General features: G+C 49.1%; 1 protein-coding gene and 1 pseudogene across 1 annotated transcript; both read left to right on the top strand.

Moving 5' to 3' along the window:
* The window catches only part of LOC105514262, a 7260-nt pseudogene extending 5290 nt beyond the window's left edge, over positions 1 to 1970 (top strand).
* A 10532-nt stretch (positions 1971 to 12502) lies between these two features.
* Positions 12503 to 15450, top strand: CLPSL2 (colipase-like 2). Its single transcript, XM_011945368.1, has 3 exons — positions 12503 to 12605; positions 13349 to 13471; positions 15255 to 15450. Exons 1-3 carry the CDS (start codon positions 12522 to 12524, stop codon positions 15348 to 15350), a joined length of 303 nt encoding a protein of 100 aa, XP_011800758.1. The 5' UTR covers positions 12503 to 12521; the 3' UTR covers positions 15351 to 15450.
* The last annotated feature ends 1058 nt before the right edge of the window (positions 15451 to 16508 follow it).

Raw genomic sequence — 16508 nt, 5'->3', positions numbered from 1 at the left:
AAAAAAAAAAAAAAAAAACCTGGCCCTCCCACCCTAGCCTTTTAATATGCAACTGCAGGTCTCCAGGAGGTCCTGCATTCTTAGAGTCATCTGGAGGTGGTCACGACAGCTGGCGCACTTTGGGACATGGAGAAGAGGGCAGGAATCACCACGTTGGATGGACCCAGTTTCTAACCGCTTGTGTTTGCGTATCAAAGCTTGCAGGCCTGGCTTTTCAAGCTGCTTTCTGTTAGCAGAGAAATGTTGCGGCCGGGCGCAGTGGTTCACGCCTGTAATCCCAGAGCTTTGGGAGGTCGAGGCAGATGGGGCGGATCACGAGGTCAGGAGTTCGAGACCAGCCTGGCCAACACGGTGAAACCCAGTCTCTACTTAAAATACAAAACATTAGCCGGGCTGGTGGCAGGCGCCTGTAATCCCAGCTACACGGGAGGCTGAGGCAGGAAGGAGAATAGCTTGAAGTGGGAGGTGGAGACCGCACCACTGCACTTCAGCCTGGGCAACTGAGTGAATCTCAAAAAAACTCTGAAATGTTTAGGGGAGTTGCTTTTATTAAAAGAAAAAGGTTTACTGAGGACTCCTTACCCTTACTATCTGCCTAAAATAATTTCTTAATAACTCCTATATTACCAGCACTTTGCTAGGATGAGGTGGCCAGATCACCTGAGGTCAGGAGTTTGAGACCAGCCTGGCCAACACGGTGAAACCCCGTCTCTACTAAAACTACAAAAATTAGCCAGGCGTGGTGGCAGGCGCCTGTAATCCCAGCTACTCAGGAGACTGGGGCAGGAGAATCTCTTGAGCCCAGGAGGCAGAGGTTGCAGTGACCCGAAATCGTGCCACTGCACTCCAGCCTGGGCGACGGAGCCAGACTCCGTCTCAAAAAAAGAAAAAAAAAAAAAAGAAAGTTTAAGACCAGCCTGTGCAACATGTCCCATCTGTACAAAAAAATAAAAAATAAAATAAAATAATTAAAAAAAAAAACAGGGCCGGCGCAGATGTCCTGGTAGTCCGCCCCTTTCCCAGGCCGCCTCTCCGCCCCACACTGCGCCGGCGGCTGTCAGCTCCCTGACCTGAGGTGCGGTGCAGGCTGAGCCGCTGCCTGAGCCGCTGCTCCACGTCCTGGGCCTTAGCTTCCCGCTGCAGACCTGCCGGCCGATTCTTCTCTGCCCTCCCAGTCTCATGAAGTCGCAGGTGGTGTTTGTCCACGGCGGTCCCGGCGCACAGGCATCCTTGAGAAAGATGACTACACACACCTTTCTGCAGGAGAGTTGCTTCATGATGAAAGGAAGAGCCCAGATTCACAGTATGGTGAACTCACTGAAAATTACATTAAAGAAAGAAACATGGGACCAGTGGAGATAACTATCAGTTTATTAAAGAGGGAAATGGATCAGACAATGGCTGTCAGTGCTCAAAAGAGTACATCCTTGATGGATGGGTTTCCAAGAAGTCAAGACAATCTTCAAGGTTGGAACAATAGGCCGGGCGCGGTGGCTCACGCCTGTAATCCCAGCACTTTGGGAGACCAAGGCAGGTGGATTACCTAAACCCAGGAGGCGGAGCTTGCAGTGAGCCGAGATTTGGCCACTGCACTCCAGCCTGGGTAACAAGAGCGAGGCTCCATCTCAAAACACACACACACACGCACGCGCGCACAAAATCCAGGTTGGAACAAGACAATGGATGAGAAGGCAGATAGCTGTATCTTTCATTCTGTGTGTGTGTGTGTGTGTGTATATATATATATACTGTAATAATATGATCTATATTGAATGATGTCCTGAGAGAGGAAAGAGTAGCGGTAGGAGTGATGACAACAGAGAAAGCTTGGGAAAGAGAACTGAGCCCCACCTTCAGACAACAAAGCCAGTTATTGACTTACATAAAGAAATGGGGAAAGTAAAGAAAATAAATGCTTCTCAATCTGTTAAGTTTTTGAAGTTGTGAAGATTTTTGACATGGAAAACTAATTCTCAACCTGAAAGCATCCTTGAAATCTTGCTTGAATATTGCTTTGATAGCTGCTATCGCGACCCCCTTTTAAGGCAATTTTAATCTTTCATAACTACATCTCAATTAGTGGCTGGAAAGTATATGGTAAGACGAATTAAATTTTTTATGTTTTTTTTTTTTGGTCACAGGAGAGACAGTAAATTAAGAGACATAACTTCTTCATCTTAGTTATAGTGATCACTAAACAAGCTAGTTTTTTTTTTGTTTTAACTCAAAAAGACTATCCCTTTTATAGTTTGTGCCTTCTATGAGCAAAACTTTTCAGTATGCTTCTAATTTAGTAATTACAACATGTTAGGATTTAGGAATACCCACTTCCTCCTTTTCTTGCAAGTTTTAAATTTCCAATCTTAGATGAATTTGTGGACCAGATTTCAAAAGAAATTTTTGTGGAGTCAGTTCTTGCACACAATGTGTTTAGTAAACAAACTTGAAGTGGATTCTTAGCAGTGTTTTAGTACATATCAAATAACTAACCATTTCCTACAGAAAAGTAAGAAAACGGCCGGGCGCGGTGGCTCAAGCCTGTAATCCCAGCACTTTGGGAGGCCGAGACGGGCGGATCACAAGGTCAGCAGATCGAGACCATCCTGGCTAATAAGGTGAAACCCCGTCTCTACTAAAAAATACAAAAAACTAGCCAGGCGACGAGACGGGCGCCTGTAGTCCCAGCTACTCGGGAGGCTGAGTCAGGAGAATGGCGTAAACCCGGGAGGCGGAGCTTGCAGTGAGCTGAGAACCGGCCACTGCACTCCAGCCTGGGCGGCAGAGCAAGACTCCGTCTCAGGAAAAAAAGAAAAGAAAAGTAAGAAAACATAGGCTTTGTTTTACTACAACTTGTACAATGTTGTATGACAGGGCATATTCTTTGCTTCCAAGTTTTGGGTTGGAGGCACTAGGGGTTCAGAGCCTGGCAGAATTGGCAGCTTTATTCTGACATAATCTAAGGGTATGGAGCAAGGATCACATCTAAGGCTTGTGTTCCTCATCCTCTATTATATGGTGTTATTCATGATTCAACTGATCTTAACAAAATTCCTAGCACTGGAACCTTAAAATGCATGTGGCTAGATTTATGCTAAAATGATTCAGTTAGCATTTTAGTAACACTTCAAATGTTTTTTTGTTTGTTTTTTAGACCAAACACAAGGTTAGGATTCATTAGAAGAAGCAATCTAGTTAAATTTCCCATTAGTGTTTTATTTTCTTGAATACTTTTTTTTGTAGTTGTTTAAAAAAAATGAAAAATCATTGCACTTTGGTCAGAAAAATAATAAATATCTTATAAATGTTTGATTCCTTTCCTTGCTATTTGTATTCAGTCTATTGTTTTGGCATCATGTTGAAGCACTGAAAGACAAACAATCTTTAAAAGGCTAAAAAAAAAAAAAAAAAGCCAGGTGTGGTGGCGTGCACTTACAGTCCTAGCGTTGGGAGGCTGAGGAAGGAGGATCACTTGAGACCAGAAGGCCAAGGCTGCAGTAAGTTATGATCACGCCACTGCACTCCAGCTTAGGCAACAGAGTGAGATCCTGTCTTCAAAAAGAAAAAAAAAAGTGATTTGCAGTTGTAAAAACTGAAGATTTCAAATAGGAAGTAGAAAACTAACTTCACCCTCTCCAAGTAACCTGTGCCACTTCCAGGCACTTTTCCCTATAGTGGCTGCTGTAGCACGACTTGTTCAGGTTTTCTTTCATCTCCTTCTGGTGTCCCTTCCTGCACTGCAGGGCAGGAAAGCTAAACACTACAGTGGTAGACCTCAGTGTGATTGCTGATCACAGGCACTCCCTAAAGCCTAATCTTCATGGAGGTAAGGGAGGGCAGTGGCATCTGTAGGAGGCATACTGTTTTTGTTTTGTTTTGTTTTGTTTTGTTTTTGGCTAGGGAAGACGCAGGCAATACTTTTTTTTTTTTTTTTTAAAGATGGGGTGTTGCCCAGGCTGGAGTACAATGCTATGATCATAGCTCACTGTAACTCCAAACTCCTAGGTTTAAGTGATCCTCCCACCTCAGCCTCCTGAGTAGCTGGGACTATGAGGTGCACATCACCACACTCAGCTAATTTTTTTTTTTTTCCTCGAGACGGAATCTGGCTCTGTTGCCCAGGCTGGAGTGCAGTGGCGCCATCTTGGCTCACTGCAAGCTCCGCCTCCTGGGTTCACGCCATTCTCCTGCCTCAGCCTCCCAAGTAGCTGGAACTACAGGTGCCCGCCACCACGCCCAGCTAATTTTTTGTATTTTTTTAGTAGAGACGGGGTTTCACCGTCTTAACCAGGATGGTCTTGATCTCCTGACCTCGTGATCTGCCCACCTTGGCCTCCCAAAGTGCTGGGATTACAGGTGTGAGCCATGCACCCGGCCATTTTTTTTTTCCCTATAGAGACAATGGTATCACTATGTTGCCGAGGCTGGTCTCAAACTCCCGGCCTCAAGCAACCCTCCTGCCTTGGCCTCCCAAAGTGCTAATATTACAGGCGTGAGCCACCACACCTGCCTACAGGCAATAGTTTTGCTGGAGTGCAGTGATGCAATCATAGCTCACTACAGCCTCAATCTCCAGGCTCAAATGATCTTCCCACCTCAACCTCCCAAGTAGCTGGGACTACAGGTGTGACTACAGCTGAGACTACAGTTTAATTTTTAAACTTTTTTTTGTAAAGACCAGGCCTTGCTATGTTGCCCAAGCTAGTCTTGAACTCCTGAGCTCAAGCAATCTTCCCACCTTGGCCTCCCAAACTGCTGGGATTACAGGTGTGAGCCACTGCACCTGGCAGGCAATAATCTTCCATGGCAGCTTCCTGAACCCAGTATCACAGCTAACGTGTGTGTTCCCGGGACCACAGCTGCAGTGATGACTACCTGCCTCCTTGCCTGCCTGATGGTGGCAGGGGTAGTAGCTCCCCTGGTAGCTCAGTTCTGCAAGGTTGTTTTGTTTTGTTTTTTAAGTCATTCCTGGAGGCTCAGTCTGGTTTCCACTCTTCCAATCATTTCAATGTCTTTGTCAGCCCTCGATTATCTGTATTACATTCCTTTCTGCTTAAAATAAGTATGGTGGTATCTCTTATCTGCAACTGAGCTCTGATGTTAAGGTACCTGACATACGATAGGTATCACTAAACGTTTGTTGAATACATGAATGAATGATGAATGAATAGGTAAATGGAATGGAGACCACCAAAATGTATACAGTCAGTTGGACAGACGAACCTAGTGGACTCAACAGAGTGGTAGAGTAATTGATGGATGGTAAGTGGGCAATGAAACCAATTTGGTGCATCCTAACCAGCTTTTTTTTTTTTAAGATGGAGTCTCACTCTGTCGCCTAGGTTGGAGTGCAGCGGTGCGATCTTGGCTCACTGCAACCTCTGCCTCCCGAGTTCAAGTGATTCTCCTGCCTCCTGAGTAGCTGGGGGTTACAGGCACGTGCCACCGCACCTGGCTAATTTTTGTATTTTTAGTAGAAATGGGGTTTCATCATGTTGGTCAGGCGGGTCTCAAACTCCTGATCTCGTGATCCGCCCGCCTCAGCCTCCCAAAGTGTTGGGATTACAGGCATGAGCCACCACGCCCGGCCCCTAACCAGCACTTTTAAAAGATGAAATAGAAAAGAATAGAAAATCTCAGATAAGATCACATATGGTAAATGTAAGTATTGTTTTGTGAAACTTTAGTTCCATACACACATCTACACATTGATGTATGCACGAGCACACACGTTTGCAGTGGTGATCATCAAACCAGCATAACACAGACACCAACTAATTGGGGCTACTAGTTGTCTGAATATCTGTGTAAAATGTACCTTTACCATGGGTTGTAGTAAAAAAAAAAAAAGTGATTGAGATCCATTGCTCTACAGAATGTAGCTTAGGCTTCTTGAGGGTGGTGGTGGGGAACAAGTTTTCAAGGACCCTTCCTTCAGTGTCACCCTTGGCTAAAGGATACTGTCCATGACTCCTTCCTGCCCCAGGGAGCTGTTCCTGAATCTAGGTAGGATCTTTTTTTTTTTTTTTTTTTGAGACAGAGTCTTGCTCTGTCCCCCAGGCTGGAGTGCAGTGGAACAATCTGGACTCACTGCAAGCTCCGCCTGCTGGGTTCACACCATTCTCCTTCCTCAGCCTCCTGAGTAGCTGGGACTACAAGCGCCCACCACCACGCTCAGCAAATTTTTTGTATTTTCAGTAGAGATGGGGTTTCACCATGCTAGCCAGGATGGTCTCGATCTCCTGACCTCGTGATCTGCCCGCCCCGGCCTCCCAAAGTGCTGGGATTACAGGCTTGAGCCACCGCACCCGGCCCAGGTATGGTCTTAAGCAGAGCAGTCCTCCGTGTATGGCAACTTGGGGTGTTATGGGCACTTATAATTCTACCTACTCAGCATCCATGCGCTATTCCTCAAGAGGCAGCAACCCCCTATCTCCCTGCCTTTGGGGAGCTGCCCTGTTCAGGTTCCATGAGGTTCTGGTCCCTAGTCCCCCTGGCCTTCTAGGGCTTTCTAGATGGGTGCTGAAGGGAGGTGCAGAGAGCTGTGTACAGCTCCCTGCTGCCCCCACAGAGAGGCAGTCTCCCTCCCTGAGAGGAAATGAGACTGCCTGAAGGCTGAGGCTGAAGAGAGAGACACCTGTCAGTGGTTTCTCTTTGGAGCCCTGAGGCCAGCCTCACATGGTGACTGACCCGATACTGTTTCTTTTGCTTTTTAGTGTTAAAATTACATAATTTGGCTGGAATTCTTTCACTTGCAGCTGCAGGAGTTGTGATTCCCTCATGGCTCCTTGAGGTAAGCAAGGGGCCCTCACTGCCAAGGCAACTGGACACAAATGTGGCTCAGACTCACCGAGTGGGAGAAGGAAGGGACTCTAGTGCCAGCAAGTCTACACATGCACCTACGCACAGGCGGCGTGGCAGGATGGCAGAATGGGGCATTCCCTTGCTATGTCCCCTCTGGAGACCGCTCTGTGCATGAACCTTTTGCCTGAACACTGAAGTTGTAGGGAGCCCTCCTTGGCCCCTCTGAGGAAGGCCCCTGTCATAGGCTAAGTTGCTTAGAAAAGCTCAGTCCCCTCCCATGGGTGAAGGCAATGGGGCAGCACACCTGGTCGCCAGACACCACCGCCCACTCTGTCCTTCAGGCCAAAGCCCTAGGGTCAAAGGGCCAGCCCAGTCCAGGAGGAGGCGGCAGGTCATCTCCCTCCCCTCCCTCCAGGCCTGTCTTTCTCCCAAGCTGAGCTGATAGCCTCTCAGCAGGGCCAGCCTGTCCCAAGAAGAAATAAAATGAGAAGTGTGTGTTCTGAGCCTTGCCCCTGGTTCAGAGTATGTTGTGTGGGTGGGGTGACTAGAAGCTGGGAAACAGTTGATCTCCCTTGGGCAGGCTGGGCCTCTCCTTCTAGAGACCTTACAGACAGAGCCGGGCAACCCCACCCTCACCCTGCACCCCTGGCTCAATGGCTCAGGTCCCCCTGCTCTGACTCTAGCACTGCCACCACCAGCCCAGCTTTCCACCAAGGAGCCACCTCAACGGGGGCTATTCTCACAGACCCTCAAGTTCCCCGGGATGTTGACCGCTCCATCTCCAATCTGTATCCCCCACAAGCAGACACCATCTCCTTGCTGTTCTACTCACAGCTATTCACTGTCACCTCCAAACCTTTACCTACCCTGTACCCCTGCTTGGAAACCCTTAGTCTCTGCTTACCAAATCCCAGTCCCCCTTCAAGGCTTAGCAAAACAGCACGGCCCTCTCCTGCCAGAGTCCGCGACATACAAGCTTGAGGCCTCCACCTCCTCACCTCCAAACACTTCCCACTCTGGTCCTCTTGTCTAGGAAGGCTTTGAGGATCTATTTTCGCATTTCAAACTCTTAGGGCACCCACTCATTCCTCACTCTCCCCAGATTACTTTTAGAGTTCCTTCAGGAGGACTTGAGTAATGCGCAATTTTCACAAGGTCAGTTTTCCCCAGGATTTTATTTTGGATTTCAAAGACTGATAAGACCTCCAAAAAATTTTGAGGACTGAGAATTTGTGCACATATATTTAATATATTGGCCAAAAGCCAGTCTCGGTGGCTCAAGCCTGTAATCCCAGTACTTTGGGAGGCCCGTGGATCATCTAAGGTCAGGGGTTCAAGACCAGCCTGGCCAACATGGTGAAACCCCATCTCTACTAAAAATACAAAAATTAGCTGAGCATGGTGGCGGGTACCTATAATCCCAGCTACTCAGGAGGCTGAGGCAGGAGAATTGCTTGAACCTGGGAGGCAGAGGTTGCAGTGAGCCAAGATGGCACCACAGCACTCCAACCTGGGTGACAGCGCAAGACTCGGTCTCAAAAATATATATATATGTGTGTGTGTATATATATATGTATATATATGCCCAAAAAAAGAACATGAACAATGAAACAAAACTACTACCATATCGTGGCTATTACTGCTTTTTTAAAATGTATTTTTAAATATTTTATTTGTTATTTTTTACCTCCAAATACCATCACCATTTTATTTATTTTAATTATTATTACTTTTTTGAGACAGTCCATCTCATGGTTCACTGTAGCCTCAATCTCCCAGGTTCGAGCTCCTCTTACCTCAGTCTCCCATGTATTTGGGACCACAGGCAGATGCCACCATGCCCAGCTAATTTTTTTATTTTTTGTAGAGACAGAGGTCTCACTTTGTTGCCAGGTTGGTCTTGAACCCCTGATGGCCATTATTTCATAAAAGCACATTTTAACACCAAAGAAGTAGAAAAGACGTAATTTCAAAATAAATAATCACTTTTTAAATTAAATACATTTATTTGACTGGGCAGTATGTTGAGATGCTACCTCTACTAAAAATACAAAAATTAGCCAGGCGTAGTGGCGCGCACCTGTAGTCCCAGCTACTTGAAGGGGGGCTGAGGCAGGAGACTCTTGAACCCAGGAAGCGAAGGCTGCAGTAAGCCAAGATCATGCCACTGCACTACAGCCTGGGTGACGTCTCAAAAAAAATTTTTGTTTAATAATAATAAATTAAATATATTTACCTTTAACAAAAACACTACTACATTATCCTTATTGTTTTCATTTTGCTGAAGACCAGTGAGAACATTGTCATGGAAACCACCACTTGGGCCACCAGAAAGATGCAGAAGAAAAGAAGTGAGACATTCAAGACTGTCAGAGGAGGGGAAGGTGAAGGGGCAGGAAATAGGGAGTAAGAAGTCCACCAGCAAGGTGCTCCCCTGTCCTGAACTGACCCCCTTCTGCTCACTGAAGTCTGAGGTGGCCAGTTTTGGGCCCTGGGTAGAGCTGTGGCCATGCCCACAGGTCAGGCAACTCAGTGATTCCTGGTGCTGGAGACCCTGGTGATATGGTTCCTACTCCCCCGCCATGCAGAGGTACCCTGGACACGTGCCTGTGACCAGTGCTGGCGGGCCATGGTACAGGAGAAAAAGCACAGGACTTGGAGTCAGGAGCAGAGCTAGGCCTGGCTCTGCTACTCACCAGCTGAGTCACTGGGAGAAGTCCTTGCCCTCTCTGGGCCTCAGTTTCCTCAACTGAAAATAAAGGTTCTGAACCAGTTGTTTTTGAGGAAACCAGAAGATCTCTGGCTTAAGAAAAAGAAAAAAAAAAAATCCATGCACATAATATTTTGTACAGAATTCCAGCAGCTTCACCACCCCTCAGAGCCTTCAGTGGGTTCCCCAGGGGCTGCCAACCCTGACACACAGTTGCTGGCCCCTTGCCTTCAAATTTGCCACTTTCCTAAGCAGTCAACAATACTTCTCAAGTGTCTAATGGTCATGGGGGTGTGGGCAAAGGAAGCCAGTGAAGCAGTACAAGAAGTATCTGTCCCCAGACCTCCTCTCCAGTTTACAAATGATCCGCATGGATGGGTCGCTAGTTAGCCAAGGTACCAGAACACACATATGAAGGGAGCTCAGACCACGACTGCTGGACCCCCCTTACTAGTTAATGATGGGAACCCCCTTACTAGGGGCAAAGCCCTCCGGCCACTCCCAGTGTAGTTTAGTCGTAAGAACTCGGACCCAGGAACTAGAATGCCCTGGATTTATATCTGACTCTGCCATTTCATCTTGTTACTTGGGCAAGTAACTTTATCTTGAGCCTTCAGTTTCCTAGTCTGTAAAACAGAGCTAAGAGTCACACAGCAGAAATGATAGTAGATGCTAAATATTCCAAGACTCCCTTGAATTTCCCAGCCTCCCTTGCAGAAGGTTAGAAGGTTGGGATCATGTGACTAGTTCCAGCAGGTGGTTTGTGAATGGAGAAGGCAGGTCTTCCATGGAGACCTTGGACGCTAGTTTTGTTTGTTTGTTTGTTTGTTTGTTTTTGAGACAGGGTCTCACTCTGTTGCCCATGCTGGAGTGTAGTGGAGCGATCATAACTCACCGCAGCCTCAGCCTCCCAAGTAGCCAGGACTACATGCATGTGCCACCACGTCTGGCTAATTTCTTAATTTTTTTTTGTAATGATGAGGCCTCACTATATTGTCCAGGGCTGGCCTCGAACTCCTGAGCTCAAGAGACTCCGTCGGGCATGGTGGCTCCCACCTGTAATCCCAGCACTTTGCGGAGGTTGCAGTGAGCCAAGATTGTGCCATTGCACTCCAGCCTGGGCAATAGTGTGAGACTCTGTCTCAAAAAAAAGAGAGATCCTATCACCTTGGCCTCCCAAAGTGCTGTGAATACAGGTGTGAGCCACCATGCCCAGCCAGAGGCAAGTCTTATAGATGGTGTGGCTACAGGATGGAAGAAGGGTCTCTTGCCCCAAATCAGACTTTGCATAAAGCATTATTGTGCCAAGCCATGAAATTCCAGGAGTTCTGTTGTGACAGCCAGTGTTAATTACTCTGTGACAGCTAGTGTTAATACAGGGAGAGCTCACGGAAATAATGGATACAGGGCCCTCTGAGTGCGGTGGGGGCTGTTATTCTTGGCTGTTATTCCCCACCGAGACAGGATTTCTCAGTCCATTTCTTAAGCAAAACTTCAAAAGTAGAAGCAGGCTGGGAGTGGTGGCTCACGCCTGTAATCCCACCAGTTTGGGAAGCCTAGGCAAGAGGATCTCTTGAGCCCATGAGTTCAAGACCAGCCTGGACAACATAAGGAGAACCTGTCTCTATAACAAATATTAACAATACAAAATTAAAAAAAAAAAAGAAATTAAAAAAAGCAGAAGCAGGCAGGCGGGGTGAGGTGGAAGCTTCATCCAGAGGGAAGTCCTGAGGAAGACCTGCCTCCCCCAGTTCCAGGACTGCGCTGTGCAGCTCTCCCTTAACCCTCTTCCCGATTCTGAGTTTTATTCTCTTCCCACCCCTCCATTTTGCCCCCACATCTTGACTTTCACACAATTCACAGACGAATCCTTAGACAATTAATAAAATGATTAGGACTGCACGAGATTTAAGACTTAGAGACCATCTTGTCCCACCTCCTGGTTCTTAAAGAAGAGGAGAGGCCGGGCGCGGTGGCTCAAGCCTGTAATCCCAGCACTTTGGGAGGCCGAGACGGGCGGATCACAAGGTCAGGAGATCGAGACCATCCTGGCTAACACAGTGAAACCCTGTCTCTACTAAAAAATACAAAAAAACTAGCCGGGTGAGGTGGTGGGCGCCTGTAGTCCCAGCTACTCGGGGGAGGCTGAGGCGGGAGAATGGCGTAAACCCGGGAGGCGGAGCTTGCAGTGAGCTGAGATCCGGTCACTGCACTCCAGCCCACTGCACTCCAGCCCGGGCGACAGAGCGAGACTCCGTCTCACAAAAAAAAAAAAAAAAAAAGAAGAGGAGAATGGGGCCTGCAGCGGGTGTGAGCAGCCCAGAGAATGGGGCTGGACTATCCTGAAGTTAAGGGGAGAATCTGGGGCTGCAAGGGCAGACCGAAAATCAGCAGCAGGAAGGAAGCTCTTTTTATTTCAGCATACATGTTTTGTGCCATTTATAAAAATAAAATTTTTGAGGCCAGGTGCAGTGGCTCACACCTGTAATCACAGCACTTTGGGAGGCTGAAGCAGGACGATTACTTGAGGCTAGGAGTTCGAGACCAGCCTGGGCGACATGGGGAGACCCTCGTCTCTACAGAAATTTTAAAAATTAGCCGGGTGTGGTGGCGCACACCTGTAGTCCCAGCTACTTGGGAGGCTGAGGCAGGAGGATCACTTGAACTTGGGAGGCAGAGATGGCAGTGAGCCGAGATGGCGCCACTGCACTTAAGCCTGGGCGACACTGTGAGACTCCGTCTGTAAAATAAATAAATACAATAAAAACATAGTTTTATCTTACAGTTTCAAGCTTCTACTTGGAAGTAACACGTATGGAGGCCCCTACAGTCTAGAATCCCAGCCGTGAAAGCCTGAGCGCCGTTCTTCCCTCCTTCCCTTCCGCAGGCGTCCGCGCCCTCCACGCCCCTCCTCCGCGGGGGCGGCCTGGGGCGTCGGGTCACGTGGCCGGGGAAAAGGGTTTATCCCGCTGCCCCTCCGAGCCCCGCCGCTGCTCTGCCGCCCAGGCCCATGGCCGCAGCCCTGGCGCTCGTGGCGGTGATCCTGGCGGGGGCGGTGTTGCCCCTCTGGAGCGCGCTTCCGCAATATAAAAAGGTGAGGCAGGGAACGCCCCCAGCCCGCCGCGACCGCAGGGGAGGGTGGACCCGCCGCAGGAGCAGTGGAGCCCGAAGGCGCCGGGCAGCCTGAAAGGGAGAGGTGGGTCCGGAACCACACCTAGGCGGGCAGCTTGGGGCATCCTCAGACGGACTTCAAAAGCCGCTTCACTTTCCCCTGGCGGCCTCGAGGGGAGAGAAATTGGCCTATGACCAGCACCCTCGCTCCCCCCACCTCCCCCGTCCGTGCCTCTTCCGATGGCCTCAGTCCTGGGCTCACTTGCCTCCCCAAAGTGCTCACAGCCAAACCCTCCCTGCCTGCTCTGGTTTCTCCCCCTCTTCCTCCGCCTGGCCTCACTGTCTAGTGATTCTTCCAGGCACGAGGGCTCTCCCCTCTTCTCTTTCTCTCCCTCTTTTTGGAGCCCGCAGTCCCCTCATTCTCACCCCCCAACCCCGCCCCGCAAAATGGGACACACCCTATGGGACTCATGGAGGTGAGGGGGGTCCACGAAAGGAGAGGCCGAAGGAAAAGTGCTAATCCCCCTCTCCTCCTCTCCTCTGCTCCCCTGGGTCCTGCTGAGGGGCCGGGGTGGGGCTGGGGGGACCAGTTCCCCCAGGGGGCGACAACCTCGTAACCTCTCCTGGACCCCTGGGCTCTTTGGCAATGGTGGGAACCCTCTCCTAACCTCCCACACAACTCAGGGATTGTCCCCAGCCTGGCAGACATCCTGCCTGTCCCCACAGAAAATCACTGACAGGTGCTTCCACCACTCTGAGTGCTACAGTGGCTGCTGCCTCATGGACTTGGAATCCCGTGGAGCCTTCTGTGCCCCCAGGGCCAGAATAACCATGATCTGCTTGCCCCAGGTGAGGCCCTAGGATGGGGCAACTTCTGGCAAGTAGAGAAGCGGCCAGAGGAGGTTAAAAAAAACAAAACAAAAAAACACCTGGCCCCACCTGTTTTTTCACCTCTGTCTGGAGTGCCCTTCCTCTTCTCCACTTGGCAAACTCCTACTCATGGTACAAAACAACTCCAGCCACTTCCTCTGAGAAGTCTTCCCTCCTTGGAGCTCCTGTACCCTGGGGTCAGACATGTATCTCCCTAATTGGCCATGTATTTTCTCTGCCTCTCTCAGTGGTTAGAACTCTTCAAGGGCAGGGATTGCATCATATTCATCTATGAAGCACCTACCCCCAGCTTAGTGTCTGCATATAGTAGATGCTCAATAAATGCTTATCTTTGTTTGTTTGTTTTGAGATGGAGTCTCGCTCTGTCACCCAGGCTGGAGTGCAATGGCATGATCTCGGCTTACTGCAACCTCTGCCTCCTGGGTTCAAGCGATTCTTGTGCCTCAGCCTCCTGAGTAGCTGGGATTACAGGGATGCACCACTATGCCTGGCTAATTTTCCTATTTTTGGTAGAGATGGGGTTTTGCCATGTTGGCCAAGCCGGTCTCGAACTCCTGACCTCAGGTGATCCACCTGCCTGGGCCTCCCAAGGTGCTGGGAATATAGGCATGAGCCACCGTGCCCAGCCAATAAATGCTTGTTCAATGAATGAATATCTCTTCTCTCACATCACTGAGGCAGGGTAAGTAGGAAATGACCTTCCCCTTACTAGTCCCCATCTCCCTGCCACAGTGACATGATTTCTTGAGAGCAGCATGGCGCTGTAGTGGCAGGACCACAGCTTTGGAGTTGGACCTGAGTTTAAATCCTGATTTTTCCACACCCAATCTTTGTGACCTCAAGCAGGTCATCATGGCTCTCTGAGCCTTAGTTTCCTCATCTACAAGGAGAGGCTAAAGTACCTACCCCACCAGGCTGTTGGGAAGATTATGTGGTCCTGGGAAGGACAGTGTGCAGACCAGCATGGTTGTCATTCATTTCTAGGAATGCAGGGAGAAGAATGCTCAGTACGCCCTGTTCCTACTCACCTGGCCCTGGGCCCAAACCTTTCTAGGATGGGTGGGCTCAGCCTCTATGTCCCTGTGTGGGGAGTTGACAATGCCTTAAGGAAGCAGCAGGGCCCCTACCATGGCCTGATCCTACAGCTGAAGTGGCTAGAAGGGTTTTTTTTTTTTTTTTTTTTTGAGACAGAATTTCGCTCTTGTTGCCCAGGCTGGAGTGCAATGGCGTGATCTTGGCCCACTGCAACCTCCATCTCCTGGATTCAAGCAATTTCTCTACCTCAGCCTCTGGAGTAGCTGGGATTACAGGCATGCGCCACCATGCCCAGCTAATTTTTGTATTATTAGTACATGACCATGTTGGCCAGGCTGGTCTCAAACTCCTGACCTCAGGTGATCCACCCGCCTTGGCCTCCCAAAGCACTGGGATTACAGGGGTGAGCCACTGTGCCCGGCCTAAAGGGTCTTTTTATTATCACCACTTGATCTGCTCTATCTCATTTAGTCCTCACAACAACCCTATGAGGTGGGTTACTATTACTGTCCCCATTTGACAGACGAGGAAACTGAGCTGGAGAAGTTCATTGACTTGCTGAAGGTCATGTAGTTACAAGCTGTAAAGACAGCCTATGTCTGTCTTACTCCAGCCCTGATACTCTTGGTTCTGGTCCCTAAGAAGTTTAAGTCCCCATCCTTCCTGCATCCTGGTGACTCCCAATTCTCATACCCACTCCCTGCAGACCAAGGGAGCTACCAACATCATCTGCCCTTGCCAGGTGGGCTTGACATGCATATCCAAGGACTTGATGTGTGCCCGCCGGTGCCATATGATTTAGAGGAACATGCAGACTGATCACTGCTCCCTTGGGGCCAGAGGCCCTGGGTGCCACCAACTTGCACCAAATCCAGCTCCTGAGACATTAAAGTCACTTCCTGGCCTGGCCTCTGTCTGTACTTTCTGGGCGAAGGGACCTGGTGGGGATTGTACCAGTCTAGGGGGCAGGCAAAAGGGGAGACTGGAGGCATGAATGAGCTTCTTGTGGGATTTGGCTCTGTCCGGAGCTCAGGGTAGGACTCCAGGAAGGGAATGGCGCAGGGAGGGTGTGGTGGAGCAGAGGCTGGGTCTGGGAAAGGGCCGATTCTCTGGTTGGAGGGCTGGAGGGCTGTGTGGGAGAGATGGGACTGAGGAATATGCCTGTAGAGTGTACGTTGGGGTGCCTATCGAGGGGTGTGTGGTAGGTAGAGACTAGGTGGAGGTGTCTGAATGTTTTGCGGGGCAGGTTGGGGGGCGCAAAAGGGTAGAGGTCATTAGAGAGGTGGTGAGAATGTGCAAAGTATAAATGCAAAAATGCCTGTGGTGGGAAAGGGACCTGGTGCATCGATGCCTTCGCTCTCTCAGGTATTGTCAGTTCCACTGCATGGGCAAAGAAACTGAGGCCCAGAGAAGCGACATGACTTGCCCTAGGTCATATAATTGCGGTAGCAGTGAGGCCTGTTTCTGCTGCAAGTATCTTAAAAACCAACCCAAATTGGTCTAGGTGAGGAGGGGATTTCCTGGTGATCAGAAATGGAAGTCCAGAGGTCGGGCAGCCCTCAGGTAGGGCCAGAGCCAGCAGCTGTCAGGCTGAATTCCTTCCCAGTAGTCACAGACATTCCAGGTGTCACGTAATAACAGGTAGGATTTATTGAGCACTTCCTGTGTTCCAGACACTGTGCAAAGTGCTTTCTTTTTCATTTAATTTAAAAATTTAAGACAGTACCCAGGCTGGAGTGCAGTGGCTCAATCACAGCATACTGCAGCCTCAACCCCCTGGGCTCAAAAGATCCTCCCACGTCAGCCTCCCAAGTAACTGGGACTACAGGTGTGTGCCACCATGCCTGGCCAATTTCTTTCTTTTATTTTCTCTTTCTCTTTCTTTCTTTCTTTCTTTCTTTCTTTCTTTCTTTCTTTCTTTCTTTCTTTCTTTCTTTCTTTCTTTCTTTCTTTCTTTCTT

The sequence above is a fragment of the Colobus angolensis genome, unplaced genomic scaffold (genome assembly GCF_000951035.1).
Source record: "Colobus angolensis palliatus isolate OR3802 unplaced genomic scaffold, Cang.pa_1.0 Scaffold24, whole genome shotgun sequence".
Classification (NCBI taxonomy): domain Eukaryota; kingdom Metazoa; phylum Chordata; class Mammalia; order Primates; family Cercopithecidae; genus Colobus; species Colobus angolensis.
Note: the sequence above shows the minus strand (reverse complement) of the source record. Positions and strands in the feature narration are given on the sequence as shown.

Coding starts and splice junctions, on each gene's coding strand:
- CLPSL2 (XM_011945368.1), top strand. CDS start 12,522: ATGGCCGCAGCCCTGGCGCTCGTGGCGGTGATCCTGGCGGGGGCGGTG. Junction 12,606..13,348: donor CGCTTCCGCAATATAAAAAG/GTGAGGCAGGGA, acceptor CTGTCCCCACAG/AAAATCACTGACAGGTGCTT. Junction 13,472..15,254: donor CCATGATCTGCTTGCCCCAG/GTGAGGCCCTAG, acceptor CACTCCCTGCAG/ACCAAGGGAGCTACCAACAT.